The following is an 18,919-nucleotide window of genomic DNA, read 5'->3' as shown; positions in this document are numbered from 1 at the left end:
ACGGTAAAGGCCGCGAACGCCCTAGCGCTCTTGGGACGCTATAATAGGCAATTGTGGGCACACATAGCCCCATAGCTGTTGGAATTGCCAGATTCATCCAAAGTGGAAGTAAAGAGGATTCTGCTAGATGATGAGGCATCGACGTCAGAAACTATAGACTGCGCGATGGATATCGCTATGACAGGGTTCCGCCAGTTGGCTGGAGCAGCAGTCTTGCGGCTCCAAGGATGGCTAAAGGCAACCTCTTTCCGTCCTGAGGTGCAAACAAAGATTTTGGGCATGCCATATGTTAGCCAGTTACTATTTGGCACGAAAAATTGATGAAGCAGACACTGCGAGACCTTTGGGCACTCTTCAGTATAAGAACCAGTCCTGTTGTAGAAATAGAGGAAGAGGACAGTCTTCCTACAGAGGAAATTATTAATACAGGTCTTCCTGCCCTTCAGGCCAGAGTAGACCACAATACCAACAGCACCAACAACGGCAAAACAAGCAATCCTCTTTTGGGAGGTCGTCCTTTCAAGGTACAGGACAGCGGAAATAACAAAAATCTATGGCTGCTTCTATGAGAGATCTCGATTATGCTGCAGAAAGGAGCAATAGAGAGAGTACCTCCATCTCAGAAGGGAAAAGGGTTTTATTCTTGCTTCTTTTGATCCAGAAAAAAGACAAGAAGTGGAGACCAATCTTGGACCTTAGGGCCCTCAACAAATTCCTAAGAAGTAGTCGTTTCGCATGGTAACGATCCAGGAGGTCTTGCAACTACTGTAACAGCAGGATTGTAGGGCGTCCCTAGACATACAGGACGCTTACTTCCATATCCCAATTCGCAGGAATCACAAAAAGGTACTTGCGATTTGCAGTAGCGAGCAGACACTTGCAGTTTCGCGTTCTGCCCTTCGGGCTCAAGTCTGCACCGCGCATATTCACGAAATGTCGTACCCCGGTGGCGGCATATCTCAGACAGTGCCATCACGTCTTTCCGTATCTGGATGACTGGCTGGTCAGGACTCCATCCTTAGAAGACGCGTCCAGGTCTTCCAACGCCTGTTTAAAGCTTTTCGATTGCTAGGGTCTCACCCTCAATCAGGAAAAATCGGTCCTACAACCTTCTCAGTGCATCAGTTTCCTAGGTGCAACCCTGGACACACGGTCAGCAAAAGCTTTCCCATCCAGAGAGAGGATGTACAAGCCCCTTGCACTAGCTGCTATAGTAGCCTTGAAGAAAGTCTTGACAGTCAGTCACTTCAAATCCCTCCTGGGGATGTCAGCGTGTATCCTCCTGATTCCTCACTGTCGACTACGAATGAGGAATCTACAGGAGGCGCTCTTGAAGCAGTGGGTCCAATGCACGAGGTCATTCGACGACCACATAAAAGTGAATCCTCAGATGGTCGGAACCCTGCAATGGTGGATGTCATCTCAAAACCTCTCTCAAGGCTTGTCATTCCTGCTTCCGGCTGCTCCTCATGTTCTCACAACAGGCGCCTCCTTGGAAGGCTGGGGAGCTTTTCTGCAAAGAGCTGCAGATAAGCGGGTAGTGGTCTCCTATGGAGAAAAAACTACATATCAATCTGCTCGAACTGCTGGCAGTCTTCCTGGCCCTTCAAGCTTTCCTGCCAAGAATAAAACATTCCCTGGTGCTCATGCGGACAGACAACACCACGACTAATCACTACCTCAACAAAGAGGGAGGGACACGCTCGCTGACACACTATCGTGAGTTGCAAAAAATAATCTGGAATTGGCTCATACTCCACAATATAACCCTAAGAGCGGAATATGTCCCAGGCACGGACAATCTGCTCTCCGACTTGTTGAGCAGGCAGAAAACATCGTCACACGAGTGGGAGCTAGATCAACAAATTATCGACCAGATCTTCTCCAGATGGGGCACGCCGCAAATCGATCTATTTGCGACGACAATGAACACCAAATGCCCACACTTCGCAAGTTGGCATCCCCAGTCAGGGTCTCTAGGGAATGCATCTTCCATCGCATGGCGCAACGTCGTTGCGTACGCCTTTCCGCCATTCCCGATGCTTCCCAGAGTCCTCAGGAAAATTTAGGTGGAGCCTTGTACTCTAATTGTAATAGCCCCAACTTGGCCGAGGCAACATTGGTTCACAGAGCTCCACCGTCTATCCCTGGAGCCGCCGGTCCACCTGGGCAGTATCTATCTCTGCTTACAATGAACAACAATAAAGTTCAACATCTGGATCTGAGGTCTCTCAGGTTAGTCGCCTGGCTCCTGAGTTCAGAGAGTTCCACAATCTGAATATTCCACAAGACTGTAGACATTCTTGCCAGAGCAAGGGCGGATAGCACGACCAAGACGTATTCCCTGAAATGGAAGCGCTTTTGTGTTTGGTGTGCAGATCACGGGATTCGGCCTTTCTCCACATCACCGGAGCAAATATTACCTTATCTATTACATCTGGCACAGTCGGGCCTAGCCCACTCCTCCATTAAAGTACACTTAGCAGCAATATCTCGTTATAAAGAACTTCAACGAGTCCATCGCTCTGGTCAAGCGGGTTGATTAAGCAATTTCTAAAACGATTATACAGATCTTTCCCGCCAGTAAGGATGTTGCCACCTGCCTGGCATCTCAATGTGGTTCTTAACCAGCTCATAAAACATCCGTTCAAACCAGTAAACAGAGCTGACCTAAAGTATGCCTCGTGGAAATCAGCACTCCTCCTGACGCTCACATCTGCAAGGGGGTCAGTGAGCTACAGGCGTTTTCAATCCAGGATCTTTTTCTACAGTTTAATAACAACAGAGTAATCCTGAGAACCAATCCTAGGTTTATCTCAAAAGTCCCGTTGGACTTCCACCTAAATGAACCTGTGGTTCTGCGTTCCTTCTTTCCGAACCCAAGCACGGCAGCTGAGAGATCGCTGCTTTCTTTGGATCTCAAGCGATGCTTGAAGTTTACACTGACAAAACAAAAACATTCAGGAAATCTAACCAGCTATTCATAGCTTACAGCAGACCTAGAAAATGTCTACCGCTTGCTAAGCAGAGCATCTCCAGATGGATTTCTGCAGCCATTGCTTTCTGTCATGACCAAGCTGGACAGCCATTGCATTCCAAAGTGAGATCGCACTCCACGAGAGCCATGTCCACTTCTTTAGCTCTCTTTGCAGGGGTGCCAGTCATTGACATTTGCAGGGCGGCAACATGGAAGTCGCCGCATACCTTCACTAGGCACTACTGCCTGGATATGGAGCTGATGAATGATGCAGCAGTGAGACAATCAGTGTTACGCCATCTTTTCAGTAAGGTGAGCCTTCCTCCGTCCCTCCATCCTACTCTGGTGTGCCCATTTCTTTAGTAATACTTATTGTGGAGGTCTAATGATGGTTCATGCTCGCATGATGCGTCTTATCTAAGGACTTGTATATGCTGGTCCATCAGAAATGTGCACTCTGCATTGCTTGCTACTCTGATTCAGGCATGTGAATCTATGAAAGACACCCATAATACTGGATAAGAAATGTGTTACTTACCTGTAACTGCAGTTATCCAGTATTGGTGTCTTTCATAGATTCACATGCAACCCTCCCGCCTCCCCTGGAAGGACTCACCTACCTCTCTCAGTGTCACGCCTACTTAGCTTAGTGCGTACGAAAATCTGAGGAACTGAGGCTCCTGCCAGGAAGGTTCTAGAGGGAGGTGATAGCTGATTGGCTCTTCTCTAGAGTTTGGTCCTTTTTACAAAAGGACATGGATATGTTACTAAGGTGAGGCCTTTAGGCCTACTATTCTCTATATATGTCTATAAGACATTACTTTTCTATGTACCGGAGACTCCCGTCTCGACGACGGGGAATGATTCAGGCATGTGAATCTATGAAAGACACCAATACTGGATAACTGCAGTTACAGGTAAGTAACACATTTCTTCAGGTTGCACGCCTCACCCCCCCATCCCAATCCAAGTCTCCCTCCGTTAGAATCGTAAACTCTCTCATTTCTCCCAGTGTCGGTGTGAACCCTCACTGGTCCCAGTCCTTGCGGGAGCCCTCCTTAAACAAGCATTGGCATAGCCAGTAGGTCTCGCTTTTGGGACCTTATAAGTAGTTATGCAGCACAATATCCTTGGTGAAACAACATCAACCGTTGCATGGCTTAACACTTATAAAGTCCCAAAGGTGAGACCTATTGGCTATGGCAATGCTTGTTATTTTTGTTGTTAGTCCTTGTGCGTTTAAACTGCGTCTTCAGGTTTCAGTAATTCAGAGCCATAGTAACTTTCCATTGCGCTAATTAGAATCTTATTTTTCTTTGATGTGGATTAAAGCTTAAAAGGATTACTATATTGATCAAAGTATAACTTCCTGCTTGGATCTACCTGTGCTGCTTATTAAATGTATATGCAATGAATATAATATTTTTAATTTCGAACTGATTTTCAAAGCAAATGGCTGCCGTGTTTAGGAGGATGAAAGTATTAATTGATTTCCATATTTTTGTTTGATATGCTTGAAAGAATTCATAAATCCCACCAACTTGTTAAAGTCATGCCTTGCCAAATGCTTGTATTTGATACTTAAAGCATGCAACATTTATAATTCATTGTGAAAGGGTGGGTGTAAAGAAAGCAAGGGTTCCAGTTCCGCTATGGTACAACCCTACTGCTTCTCACGCAGTTCTAATAATCAGTGTTGAATGCTTAGTACCTTCAAGCAGGTATTGCTATGAATAAAGTGATTTATGATTTTGCATTAATGTCTGTGTTTTTTTTTAAGGACTTTGCCGATACTATTCCAGGGCATGGAGGAATTATGGATCGTTTTGATTGCCAGTACTTGATGGCTACATTCGTTCATGTATACATCGCCAGCTTCATTAGGTATATTTCACTTTTTAATTTTATCTCTGCTGTTTATCAGCGTCTAGTAATGTTGTTAGGCATTTCTGCCTTTGTGTGGAATAAGTTTTCCCTTATAGAAGCACAAATTCACTGACCTTTTTTGTCTACATTATCGTGCACTGATTGATTTCTTTCATAGCTTACACCCATTGCAATTTTCATGAATTTCAAATAATATTCGATAGTTCAATATGAAGTTAATCAGGGACCTGCAGATGTTCTGCTTTGAAAATGGTGTTTTCATTTTTAAAAATGTCTGCGTAATATACAGAATAACCATCCTCTTAGTCTGCCTTTTAAAGTTAATTAACAAAATTAAAAACCTGTTACTTTCTGTTTGATTTTTGTATGAAACTTCTGCCCATTCCTGTCTTCACTGAAGCTTGAGCAAAGTGAGAGAACCAAAAACTGCAATCATACATATTGAAACTAATATAAAAGATATAGACATATTATGCATTTTGAGCTCGAACTTCGCACAGGTTATTTTTACTCCTTCCACAATCCTCTGTTGGATATCTTTTAAAATATTAAATGACCCTAAGCTTAAGGGATTATTCCCACCTACGGAAAGGTCTGAGGAAAGAATGATTGTGACAAGGAAGAGCAGAACTTATCATGAGTCATCGGCCCTCTCTTCATCCCAGTCCATACTGCACAAGGATGTGACAGCAGAATTTGAGATTTTAATGTAACCAAAAAAGTGAATAAAGACGAGCACTAGAGATTTAAACAGAGAGGATGACAGGCTCGGCCTGTCCTTAAGGTCGGAGGGGCCCATCCCCCCACCTTTTTGCAAACTGGAAGAGAATCTGTCAGGATGGGCAAAGGTCAGCCTCACAGACACTCTTACTGTTCAGGTCAGGCAGCCAGGTGCTGTACATATGCTAAATTCACAGGCGCCTGACTGTCTGAGCTGCACTTTGCAGGGTGAGGATTCCACAGGCGTCACCTCCTCAGCCCGGCCGAGCACTTGGAGGTCCTCCCCTTCATGACGAGTAGGTGTGTCACTGATAGACTCTAATCTGGGTTCTTTAGTTTTAAGCTCTGAAGTGCCCGGGGCCAAGTGTCCATCATTGACGCTCGTCCCAGTACGAGTTGGGGTCAGCAACTCTCACTAACCCTATCCCACTCTGTAATAAGTAAGGGACTGACACACTTCCTCTTATTGACTGACGAAGTCGGCGCAGACCTGCCAACCCACACAGTGACACTCTGTGTCACACTATATCGGCGCTTTTCATGCGGTCACCCGGCGAGGAGCCGATATCACACAGTGGGCATACAAGTAGCTGGAAACTGCTGCAGAAAGCAGGTTTCCAGATAATTATTTGGAGTTTTTGTTCAGACGATGTCTATTACGAGATATGAAACCTCCCCAGGTCATCGGCAGCAGTCTCAAAAGCTATGATTTTGGTCTTTGGAGGGTGGCTCGCTTGGCGGGTGGGGGAGACTGTGCAGTTAGAAGTGTCTTGTGCTGTGCTCAGCAATTAGCCCTGCACTCTTAAAGGCCACAACACCTCACACGGCGGGGAAAAATATGCAAGTTGGCAGATCTGGAGGAGGCAGTCACAATCCTCCAGGAGCCTCAGATTTTTCCCTCCCAACACGCCTACTGCCACCAAGATTACTGCTGCAGCCTGGTATGTTTTTCTTTTTTTATGGTTGGTGTATGAATGTCTGTTTGTAAGAATGTATGTGTATCAGCTTGTGTGTATGTGCTTATGAATAGTGTGTGGATGTGTGCATGCTTGTGAATGTATTGTGAGTGTGTTGTATAGCGTTTTAGGACCCTAGTGTAATTTTCCTGATTCATGCCCTTGTATAGATATAAAATACAATATCCTTATATAGGCATAGAAATCATAACCATATTAAGACATAGCTCAAGTAGTCCTAATACGGCTTGGCTACTTCCACTAGTTCCGAAAATCTACAACGATTTCTTGGAAAAACCCGCCTTCAGCAGTCAGGGACTTCCCCCTAAATGAATATTAAGTTATCCAAGAAATCATGGCGTTTTCAAAGTCTCTACTGACGTTATTATGTCCAATCTTACGTCAAACTCTGCACCTTCAAGGTATAAATATGCCCACACTTGTCCAAACAAACGCACGGTGGTTTGGAGCAGTTCGACTATCTACTTGCCCGACGCGCCCTGCTGCAGCAAGTGCCGAAGGAAGCCGACCCTCCAGCTGACGCACTGAGAGACGCTGTACTTTCTCCTGCTGAGAAATCCAGCTCCAGTGTTTCCAGGCTACCCTTGCGGGTTGCTGGGAAATCGAGTCCTGAGAGAGAGATACAAGACCTCTTACATTCTAAAACCAAGGTACGGAGCTGATTAGACCTGAAGAGAATTCTTGGAATAGATTCTTGGCAAATAATACTAAAACTTGGCTACACCCTACTTACTTCTTCCCTTGTACTAGACCTAGATTAGGTACACCGGGTTCGGCGTATTTTAAAAGCACCAGTTGAGTACTTGAAGTCATTATTTATCACTGTATGTATTTTATGCATTTTAGGTATCTTATGGCTTAGAAACCATATCATGCTTTTACAGTATTATTTTATAATACTCTTCGTATTATATGCTCTGTACTTTACAGCAAGTATTACGATTGCAGCAGTTAATTTCTTATGCCTGAGAAAGAAGACTGTTCAATAAATACTCTTTTATTGAAAGCGCCCGTCTCTCTATTTCTCTACACCTCTGGTGAAACGAAGCATGCACGATTGACTGAGTGAAATAACTATCTATTGTTTCCGCGACTCTAGAGATACATTTCTTATTCTTGGGGAACAAAGTTGTCATGTTTTAAGCGTTTGTCAGAAACTAATCCCTTCTTGTTTATTCGAGAAAGTTTCCAGTGACCTCTGAGCTAGCTGGCACACCAAATTAAGTTTAGTATATTCGGTAGAGACCTAGTTGACTTCAGTCCTACGTCTAAACTACAGGATACACTATTTCAATACGCAGAGCCTATTGGGAATATAGGAACTACACTACATGGCGCCCAATTTTTGGAAAGGCGATAATTTAATGCTCGATACTAAAGTAACTCGGTCGTGCTTTTCACACAGACCCCTTTTACCCGTAAAATACTCCAATAGACGTCTGGAGTGGGTTAAAGGATAAAATATCCGCTTTAAACTGAGTAGGAGGAAAAAATCCTATGTATTTGTTTTTAGTTCGTTAAACGTTGAAGGATACAGTATTCCAAAATATTGTGCACCTAATCTTTGGCCCCTTGAAACTTGCTCTGCAAACGTTCGGTCAACAAAATGACGGAGAGTGAAGACGAAAGAGAGAGAGAGCTGCAGCTTAGGCGGTTTTGGATAACACAAGTCTCCAACAAAATGACCCGGATGCTATACTCATCCCAGCAAATATAAGGAAAACCATTACTAAAAACTTATAGAAAATGGAATATCACCAAGAGGTGGTAAAGTAATATTTGTTATAGAGGCACATGAATATCGGCAGACAGAGGTATTCTACTCATGGATTCTCTTTCCTGCAGCAAATGCAGCAACACACAAGTTCCACTACTACAAATTAGAGGAACCACCAGCGGAATACGTTCCTTTCGAGGACGTGGATATTCCACTAACATACCAAGAGCATCAACTCTGGTTTAATGGCGCCCTACAACATCAAAATCACATTACCAGGCACGGTCCACTAGGTAGAACAGGAGCCACATGGCCGGTACTAGCCAGCTATACACCACATCCTGATATTGAAAGAATGACAGCTCCCGAGTTGTTAGCTCAACTAAAACAGCTGATTAAAATACACAGGCAGTTGGTTCAATATGTCATGCGGACTTTAACAGTCCAACCAGCTGTAAGAATTCCACAGCACATCCCTTATCAAGGGAACACACACAGAATTACACCACAGACTATACAGTCAGTCATTGGTAAATTGCCCGCAAAACGAGAACAAATTCCGTTCTGGTTAGCACAAAAAATTACTCAAATAGAGGCAGTATTCCCTGATAGTACACCTTATGAGAAACACAGGATTCTGACAATCTGTTTACCAATGGGGATTACACCACACGTAGAGGATTGCGACACTTGGGGTACAGTCTTTGCTTCAATCTACACTAAAACACATGGTGTCCCGTCTATGGCGGTAATACCAGACGTTCTGAGACCGATTCAAAATGAATACGGTCCAGAACCGGGCTTAAATCTGGGTATGACATTACTCGGCTATACTATTAGCCAACATAAAAGGTGCAGCAGCATCAGTGGCGATCGTCGAAAACTAAAAGAAACAGATATTACTTAGCAACAGTATGAGCTTGCCAGAATTATTGAAAAATCCTATGAAGAACTAGGTAGAGATAGTTTGGGTGGGAAACCAGTAAAACCCCAACTAACTGAAAATCCTGAAAAAGTTTTTATTAAAAATAATCTCACTACTCCTAAAAAGAAGTGGGAAAGCACTAAACAGACACTTCCTAAAGATCTTAAAGAGAAGCGTTCCTAGGCCAGAGGAAGGCCTCCTCAGCAGGAGCCCTCGAAAAAAGGTACAACCTTAGAAATAGGGATAATTTGAGGAACCCTGATAGATATCAAGATAATGATACACGTTCCTCTCGTGCCTTTCAGACTTCCTTGCAGAAATCCGAAAAAAGAGGACGTTCAGAACAAAAAGAAGAACGAGTGAAGTCGAAAGACTAACAGCACGTTCCAAAAAATAAGAAAAGCCAATTTCCAAAAAAGAAGGTAGCAAGTCTAAAGATCAGACATGCCGAGGATCTTGAGGACACAACTCAAGAATGGGGTATGGGCCCAGACAATGCTAGACAGTGCAGCAGAGGTAACCATAGCTCGCAAGATCCTGAAGTATCATCTGGAGACAGTGGACTTGAATGAAAGCATCCAAGTTGAAACTGCAGATACCGGGGTTAGTGTACCACATAAGTTATAGGAAGTAACACTCCGGATGGAGGCTGACAAACCAAGAAAAATTATAGCACTCTTTTGGGAGAAGCTCTCTAAGGGTTATGACATCCTACCAGCTGAACAAGACTGGCCACCTGAATTTGTCAGGGAGTGGCCCACATGGCGAAGATATAATTATGCCAGCCTTCTCAAATCACATTCCAATTCATAAAAAATACACATATGCTAGGAAATGGGCTGTAGCCCAGGCCCCAGCATTACACAAAATTCATGTAGGATATGATGAGGATTCCCCTCACCATAAAATCCAGTTGAAAACTCAACCAACAATGCAAAGGCAATATCCTGTAAAACAGGAAGCTAAAAAACAGGTCGGGGAGATTTTAAATCAACTTGAATACCAAGGGGTGTTTGAAACATGCACCTCATCAATGAACAATCCTTTGTTTCCTGCCTCCAAACCAGACAATTCATATTGTCTAGTTTTGGATTACAGACATCTAAATTCCTGTTGCAAAACGTTTGCAGTAAAAAAACGCACACAGTGCAGCACTGATGAATAACACTGTGCGCAAAAAATATAAAACTATATTAGATATCTCAAATGGTTTCTTTTGTCAAAACATTGCACCTGAAAGCAGGTATTTGACCGCTTTCTCCATAATGGGGGCACAGCGACAAATTTGCTGTCTCACCCAGGGATTTAAGAATAGTCCAGGGTTATTTTCAGCCAGAGTAACAGAGTTACTACAAATGTACGATGATGAGGCATTGTCCTATGTCGATGACATCTATCTTACAGATGATGATTTGGATGTGCACTTGAAAAGAGTTAACACCATAATACTTGGGTTTTTCCTCTGAAGGGTAGAAATTCAATTTCAAGAAATCACAAATTGCCCATCTCAACGTCCTACTTTTGGGATATCAGTTACCAAGTGAAGGCAAAAGCCTGGCAGCAAACTTTTTAGAGAAATGTGCGCTGCTCCAACCTCCAAAAACGCTGAAAGAATTTTGGAAGAACTTATGTTCTAAATTATGCAGAAAGGGTTAAACCTCTCTACGAAATAATCAAACCTGATTTCAAACCTACTAATTGGACACAAACACACAGAATTTTTGCGTTCAGTGCAAACAGACATGTTAGCAAAAACACAGTTACAAACACGCGACAACGTGCGTAACCTAGTGATCCGAATCATCCCAGGGAGATGTGGATTCACATACCTAACCTTTAACAAAGGTGAGACGGTACCAATAGCATACAAATCACACTTGTACACACAAGCGGAAATGAAATTCACTTCAACAGAAAAAATTCTGACAGCGGTTCAGACTGCTGTAGCAAAAGAGAGAGCCCACGCACAGGGTAAACGCATTAAAATCGTTACACCTGTACCTGCCTTCGAGGCAGTAACAAAAGCAAGCATTCCAAATGCTAAAGCTCTACATCTGAGATGGATACTGGAGTCTCCAGTCCCGGGCTCAAATGTTGTTTTAGTGCAGGCGTGCTTTTGGAGGTGGAGGTGCTACGTGCCGCTGTTGTTGCTGCTGCCGTTCGGCGATTCCACTGCCCGGGACCATCGCCATTACCGTCATCATCACGGTCCCCCGCCCCTGTTGTCTGTTCCACGGACTCAGCCCGCCAGCCACCTGGACTCCAGCAGGCATCACAGATTTCCGAGGCGGTAACACCGGTAAACATCGATAAGGCGACGGCGGGTAGAGCAGGCGGAGGCAGCGAACAGGCGAGTGTCGAGCCGCGCCGCAAGCTGTGCTCTCGAGTGTGTTGCCGGTGTTTTGGGGTGTTTTTAGGCTCTCCATTTGAGCTTCGGCTTTTGTGACTCTGAATTTTGTGGGCTCAATTTGTGGGCACGCAGCCAACCCTCAGTCTACCTGCTCGTCTGTGCCTTTCAGCCCTCCACTCTGCTAGGGGGACTGCCTGCCTTTCCCCCAGCAGGAGGATTTGAGGACACAGGGACACAGGGACTTCTGCAGCCCCAGTGGTTCCACCCCCCTGCTCACTTGCCCATCATTCCACATACAGGCAAACCGGCCCCCTACCCTTCTGGTCCCCTCTTCTCCCCACAGCCGAGTGAGTCCCCCTCACGCCTGCCCAGGGGGGGAGTCGCAGCACCTCAAACAGACCCCCCTGCAGAGCAAAAGAGGAGTGACAGAGGAGTGACGGGACTGGGGGGGGGCAGGCTCAGTATAACCAGCCAATCGGGATAATAAGGACAACCTAGATGAGAGCTGAGCTCCACCGCCAAAGAAGGAGAATAAAATAAAAAGAAACAGAAACAGAACCTATCAAGGCAAGCAGAGCAAACTAGAATCTCGCAAAGCGGATGTAGGAGAGTAGGGTCTGCTATCCTATGGTCACCCCAAATTTTTGCTTTTTTGCTTCACTGGTTTATGACTTAATGTGGCTGTGGGCCTGCTAATCAGACCCACAGCCTGCTGTTCTCTCTCTAAATTAATGCCAATGCACATTAGGTGCATTACGAAATTGGAACTGGTTCACCTTATTGGCCCCTGTAACAGTGTACCCCAGGTACCCAGGGCATAGGTGCTTCCAAGGCCTACCAGGGGCTGCAGCACGTATTGTGCCACCCCTGGCCTGGCCTCCATATTTGACACAACTGGCTGATCACTCAGCTGGGGTAAGTCGGTGTAACCACCCCTTACTTAAGTATAGTATGCCTATATCTAACTTAAAATGGACACATATGTTCCTATCAGCCACTCCTATGGAAGGCCTCATCAATCCTGGAGGCAGAGTGCTTGGAAATATGTGAGATGGTGCTCTGGCATGAGCTGAGCCTGTCTGCAGCTTTCGGAACCAAAGTCCTTAAGTGCATTATGAACCTCGCGGTTAAATGCTATCTTTGGTTTGGCTTTATCAAAACATGTCGAGTAAGGTGTCATACGAATTGGAATACTACCCCCTCGCCAGTTCTGGCGACGGGGGTAGCATTCCACCCTTCTAGAGGGACACGACATGTACCTAACCTGAACTCCGGTTAAAGTTAAACGTGAGCCTTAGCATCACAAAATGGATGCTGCCACCACAGACACAAGTCTGACCTCCTGCTGCTGGGAGTCCTTCCAGCGAGGGAGGCTAGGACAAAGGGTTTCCTGCCTTGGGAGGTGCTAGCACCCCCCCAGACATGATTTTGTGTATTGGGTAGGACAGGGCTGAATAGAATCGGACATGCCTGGGGCACACAAGGTGTTCCTGTGCATTTGCCAGTTCAAACCGGTGCTGGGGCTCTCCAGCCCCAGTCTTGGCGCGAAGCTGCACAAAGGAAAGGGGGTGTAACCACCCCCCCTTCCTGGTCCCACCCAGAGGAGGGACCTAGTAGGTGATCCGGCCCCTAGAATTGGAATAAGAGTAGGAGCTGTGTCCCAGGACTTCAGATCATCCTGAACTCGACTTGAAACTAAGAAGAAAACTGGACTTCGACATTCTGCTGCACAGAAGACTGAAGAGAATCTCCCTTGTGGCCAAGGAGTGACCACCCTGTGAATACAGGCACCAACCAGCAACTCGACGTCTGCTTTGCCGCCGCCTCCCGCCGGAGCCCGAACCTAGAGCCTGGCAAGACCCAGACTCCAAGACATCTCAGAGCCCGATCCACAGTCCCTGAAAAGAAGAGACCCGTGGAGGCACCGAGAGACGTGGGACCGGACATCTTGGAAGACCCCTCGACGCTGTGCTTTGGGGTTTGAGAAGCCCCGACACCGAGCAGCATTTGCACCGAAGATCAGCCCCCCAGCATCTCCACGATCTGCGTGGGGCCCTTTTGCACTTTGCCACTCGACGCGCCATCCCGGCCACTTGCCACGTGGCTAGCGGCCATCTTGGCGCCGAAAACTACGAACTACACCGCTGGTCTGGTTGCTCCAGACTGGCCCTCGCTCCCCTGAAAAGGCGCACCCGCTCTGACCTTGCTGGTCCGAGTGAAAAGCTTGCATCGATTTCTGCGTGGCTTGCATTAGCCAAGGCCTGTTTGCTCCGATCAAGAAGCCGACACCGCCAACAGCTAGAGCCTTCGTGGGACAGCTCGTGACCAACGCCTGGACGTCCTTGACCTCTTCGTGTCCACGTGGCTGCAGAGACCATCTTCACTTCTTCACCTGTTTGCACCCGACATTGCCTGGTTCCATCCTGGTTCCACGGTAGTCACTGGCTAGTGACTTTGAACATTGTCCCCTCTGCTTTCAGTTCTTCACCTCTTCAGATCCACCCTTGGATCCACCGGAACTCTCCTCGACGACCCGCCTGCAGCATCTTCAGCTCCAAGCACCATCGACCTGCGTGACGAAACCCGACACTACTTCGCACCTGTGGGTGAGGTAACTCAGCAACGCCGGTGTTCCCACACTGGTATACACCTCTAGTGCCTGTGTCTAAAGTTTTGTCCTTGTAGGTCCATCGGAAGATTCCTTAAACACTAACTTTGTAACTTTTACGCACCATTGACATTGCATTGGTGCATGCGTGCGCTTTAAGCGCTGCACCCGAGTCCCGCGGGCCTTTCCTGACTTCATCACTGCTAGTCCCGAACAGCTCCAGCGATTCCCCAGGCCCTAGGCCTCTTTCCTTTCCCAATAGTGGTTCTTATACCACTATTTTAGTATATGGTTTAGGTGGCCCCTAGGGCTCATCCATATTGTGCAACTTTTGTATATTTAAACTGTGTTTTGTTTTAACGCATTTGCTTCTGTGCTCATAAAGAGTATAGGGGATATTTGTAGTAAATAAATATATATATATTTTCAATATATATCTGTGTGGTGTCCTTTCATTTGCTATTCAAGGGGATAGTGTATGGTAAAACAGCTTGCTTCATATGCCTTTACAGAGTTTAGCCTAAGACTGCTTTGTCCATGCTACCACTAGGATAGCTGGTCTATCAGGTTAAGGGTTGCTTGGCATGGTACAAGGTGATCACTAGAACTAGTGAGCAGCATATACCAGGCCAACTTCTCACAGCGGAGGGGGAGGAAACCCCAGGCAAACAAACATATACTTAATAACCCATCAAACAAAAATAACCTAACAACTAACAATTTTTTAAAAAAAATAAATAAATAAATTCTGCGAAGGATTCAACTCGCCGACAAACTCAGCACGCTCCTACGTTCCTACGTAGGTTGGCAACTCAGCAATGAGGTCTGGCAAGGAGAGGCGAGCCACAACAGTCGCTGCCAATACCAGGAAAAAGAAAATTGAAAACATCAATGGCACAAACACATCGACCAGTAGTAATCCTCAAATATTAACCCTCTCAACTGTAGGGGATAAGGCGACTTACAATCCCTGCGTACAACCAGGAATTATGCTTGTAGACTTAGACCTAGATCAGGCCCTAGCCCCAGGAGAAAAAAAACGCCCAGAAGCAACCAACAACTCAGGGGAAAAAACAATACCAGGGGCGTGGCTACGCGGGCGAAGATGGTGGACGCAGCTTGTTAGAGCTCCCACGGGCCCGTTCCTTATCCGTTTAATTATCCTGGCTTCCAGACCCGATTAGTCACCCACACCGCCGGCGTGAAGCGCGGAGGGCAGGAGGTGTCGTCCGGTGTGCCCTTCGGTGCTCCCGGATCACTGGCAGAGCCGAAATCAGTGGCATCAGTCTGCGGCCTAGTCCCCGAGGGGAAAGCCGGGGCCTCGAGTTTGGCGCTCCCCGGCCGGGGGGTCTTCGCGCCGAACCACTGACGTCCGCTTCCCCGGGGCTGGCGGGACTCTCCTACCTGGCGGAGCGAGGAGTTGCTGAGGGGGCCCTCCGGTCGTGGTGGGTGCCTGTTCTGGCGTCTGGAGGAGGCTGGGGAGCGACGCGGCCTACATCGGGGCCGAAAGACCGGGACTTCGATTTTCGGGGCCTCCAACGAAATCAGCAGTGGAGTGGCTGCGGAGGCCTGACTGAGCCGGTGGATTACTCGGCTGGCGGGCTGACCCTGGGCGGCGGTGGCTCCGTGGTGCTGTGGCTGGGTGCCGACCGGACTCGCTGCACTTTTGGGACACGTTTGGAGGACCTGGGAGGAGCGGAGGCCCGCATCATTGCCGGTAAGCCGGGGCCTGGATTTTCGCGCTCTCCCGGGGCCGGCTGCGGACAGGGCTGATGCTGACCACAGGAGGTGTCTAGGTGCCTCCGTGACGGTGGAGATTGCGGCCGGCTGTGGGGTGCGCCGCTGCACTGCTTTCTGGAGCGATCCCCTTGGCCATATCGCGACTTGAGGTGCAGAACCTGATTGAGGCAGCCAGCAGGCTACATTGATCCCCCCCTGGGTCGTCATTGGAGAGGGCGGCGGTGGAGCAGTTGGGGCGCCCGAAGACCTGCGGGACCTGTGGAATCTGAGGCGGTCCGCCGAATGACCTACGGATTGACCAGAAGGGAGGGAGAAAAGGAAACGGCCTGGTGACCGATTTACATTGACCCATTGGCGCTGCCCGGACCTGGCGGGGGGCTGATTTATCTCCGGGGGCAGCGGGACCACGGACAGATCCACTCGTTGGTGGAGGGCCTCCCCCGCCCCCTCTGTAGACCCTTCTGATACTGTGCCCTACAGTTCCACGCAATTATGACCAGGGGAGGTGGCGGCCCGCCCAAACAAGGGCCCATAGACAAATTTACAGGGCCCAGTGGGGGTTCTGGAGCGCCCGGTGGTGGCGGAGGAACTGGGCCGGATAATGCGGCGCTCATGGCGGCGATCACCCAGTCCAGGGATATGCTGGACGCAAAGATTGGTGCAGTGGGCGCGGACGTGACCCTGCTGCGACAAGATCTGCGAAATGCCGTGGAGCGGATTACAGAGACGGAGTCGAGGATCTCAGTGGTGGAGGATGATGTGGGGACCCTGAAACGCAAAATGGCTGCGATGGAACACGTCCAAAAGAACCTCGCGACCAGAGTGGAAGATGCTGAAGGTCGCGCACGTAGGAACAACCTACGCTTTGTTGGTTTTCCGGAGCGATGCGAGAAGGACAATATGGAACTGTTTCTAACCCAATGGCTGGAGAGCTGGCTCCCCACAGGGGCCCTTTCCACTTGCTTTGTAATTGAACGTGCACATCGCGCCTTAACTCAGCGACCGTCGGAAGGGGAACGACCCCGGGCTGTAATCGCCAGACTGTTGAACTATCATGATCGGGACGTGATTCTACGAGAGGCGAGGGCCAGAGACTCCATGATCTTCCGATTTTCGTACATGATGATCTTTCCTGACTATACCAGGTTAGTGCAGCAGCAGCGTCGCTCCTTCCTCGATGCTAAAGCCAAACTGCGAGGATTGAAGATCCAATATTCCCTGTTGTACCCGGCCCGCCTGCGGGTTGTCTATCAGTCTCGAACTCACTTCTTCGATTCTCCTGAGGATGTCTTCAAGTGGACTGATGAATCGGTGCCGATCAGGCCACATGCCCAGCCGGGTCTAAATCCTGGTGCCCCTGGAGGTTCGTCGCAGGAGCGGAGGGGTCAGCCGGCCCGAAATGGCCGACAGCGGAGGTCCCGGTCGAGGAAGAGGTCCGCCTCTGCCGGCGCGACTCAGGATAGTGGGACTGTCGCATCCGACCAATCTGAGGATAATTCTTGAGTTCCTGGGCGAAACTGCACTGCTGCGGTGAACTCGAGCTGCCGGGAGGCCCACGGCCGGGCCTCATCCCTAGAAGTGTGGGCACTGCCTATGGTGCTAGTTCTTGGAGATGTTTAGTTGTAACTGGGGTGGCGGTTAGGGGTTTGGGGGTGACTTGTTAGGGCCTCCGACTACCACGCGTAGTGGGTGTTGGCTAAGGGAGGGGTGGGATTTGCTGTTCTTAAGGGGTGTTGGGATCCATTGGTATGGTTGGTCTTGGGCCCTCTGTTTTGGGCCCGGGGCGGCCCATGCCGCGACAGGTACTTCAATGTTCTATGAGGTATGGGGGTGGGGGGTGTTTGCGGCGGGGGTTGGGGGTAGGACATGTGGGTACGGAGATGACTGGGAATGGGGGACATCCTGGGGTAGTTTTTGTTGATGTTGGGAGGGTCTGGGAAGGGCGGGGGGGGGGAATGCACGTGCTGCTTGTTACGGACCTGAAGAAAGTGCGCGGTGTGTGGGGATGGCACAGGAGGCATACTTGTTGGACCTCGATTGACTATGGCTGACTTGACTCATAGACTCCCCGGGAAGTCCCTACGGATAATCACTTGGAATGTCAGGGGGATGCTGGATGCCGTTAAGAGGGGGGCTGTTTTACGTTGGGGGAAGAGGGAGGCTGCTGATGTACTCTTGCTCCAGGAAACTCACATGATGGGCTCTAAAGTACTTAGCTTGCAGAGGTTTGGATATCATCAGGTCTTTCATGCTGGTTTCGTCAGGGGCTCTAGAGGTGTTGCTATTCTGGTGCACCGCAGGGTGGCCTACGTCCATGAGAAGCAGTGGGCGGATCCTCAAGGCCGCTATATATTTATCAAGGGTATGGTGGGCACAGAGCCGGTAGTCTTTGGAAGTGTGTATGCCCCCCCCCCCTCTGCAGTGGGCCCTGTCCGAGAAGCTGTTTACGGTGTGGGAAGATATCCCGGAGTCCTTGGCTGTGATTGGGGGTGACTGGAATGAGGTGATGGATGTTAGTGTGGACCGTCAGAGGCAGCAGGGAGTGCTTGCTGGCCCTTCTCCAAGTTCCCCTACCCGGTTACAGGCCATGGCTGAGGGATTAGGATGGGTGGATGTGTGGCGACATATGCATCCAGCAGCACGCGAATACACGTATGTTTCTGTGGTGCACGGCTCGTTCTCGAGACTAGATTATGTGTTTGTCCCTGGTGTTTGTCTGAGCAGGGTGCGCGACGCTGCGATGCTTCCGAGGGGGCTCTCGGACCATTCCCCAGTATCAATCACGATAGAACTGCTTGCGAAGCGGCAACCTTTCCGGTGGAGGATGTCCTCGTGGCATCTCCAGCAGCCCACTTATGTCCAACACCTACGGGAAGCCGTCGCACACTACTGGCGGGAAAATCTAGTAGACGGTATGGACGTTGCGGTAGTGTGGGAGGCCATGAAACCTACTATAAGGGGGGTGGATATTGCGTGGTGTGCTGAGGCCCGCCGTAGACGACGGGAGGCGACCACTAC

The 18,919-nt window shown here is 48.4% G+C and overlaps 1 protein-coding gene across 1 annotated transcript in view; it reads left to right on the top strand.

The window, feature by feature from the left end:
* CDS1 (CDP-diacylglycerol synthase 1) overlaps window positions 1–18,919 on the top strand; it is a 762,211-nt gene that overhangs the window by 681,002 nt on the left and 62,290 nt on the right. The window contains exon 12 of the mRNA XM_078676295.1: window positions 4,758–4,861. Coding sequence (XP_078532421.1) covers window positions 4,758–4,861 — 104 coding nt within the window. The remainder of the gene's footprint in view (window positions 1–4,757; window positions 4,862–18,919) is intronic.

This window comes from Lissotriton helveticus, chromosome 2_1 (genome assembly GCF_964261635.1).
Source record: "Lissotriton helveticus chromosome 2_1, aLisHel1.1, whole genome shotgun sequence".
NCBI lineage: Eukaryota > Metazoa > Chordata > Amphibia > Caudata > Salamandridae > Lissotriton > Lissotriton helveticus.
The sequence above is the reverse complement of the archived record's forward strand: the minus strand, read 5'-3'. Positions and strand labels throughout refer to the sequence as shown.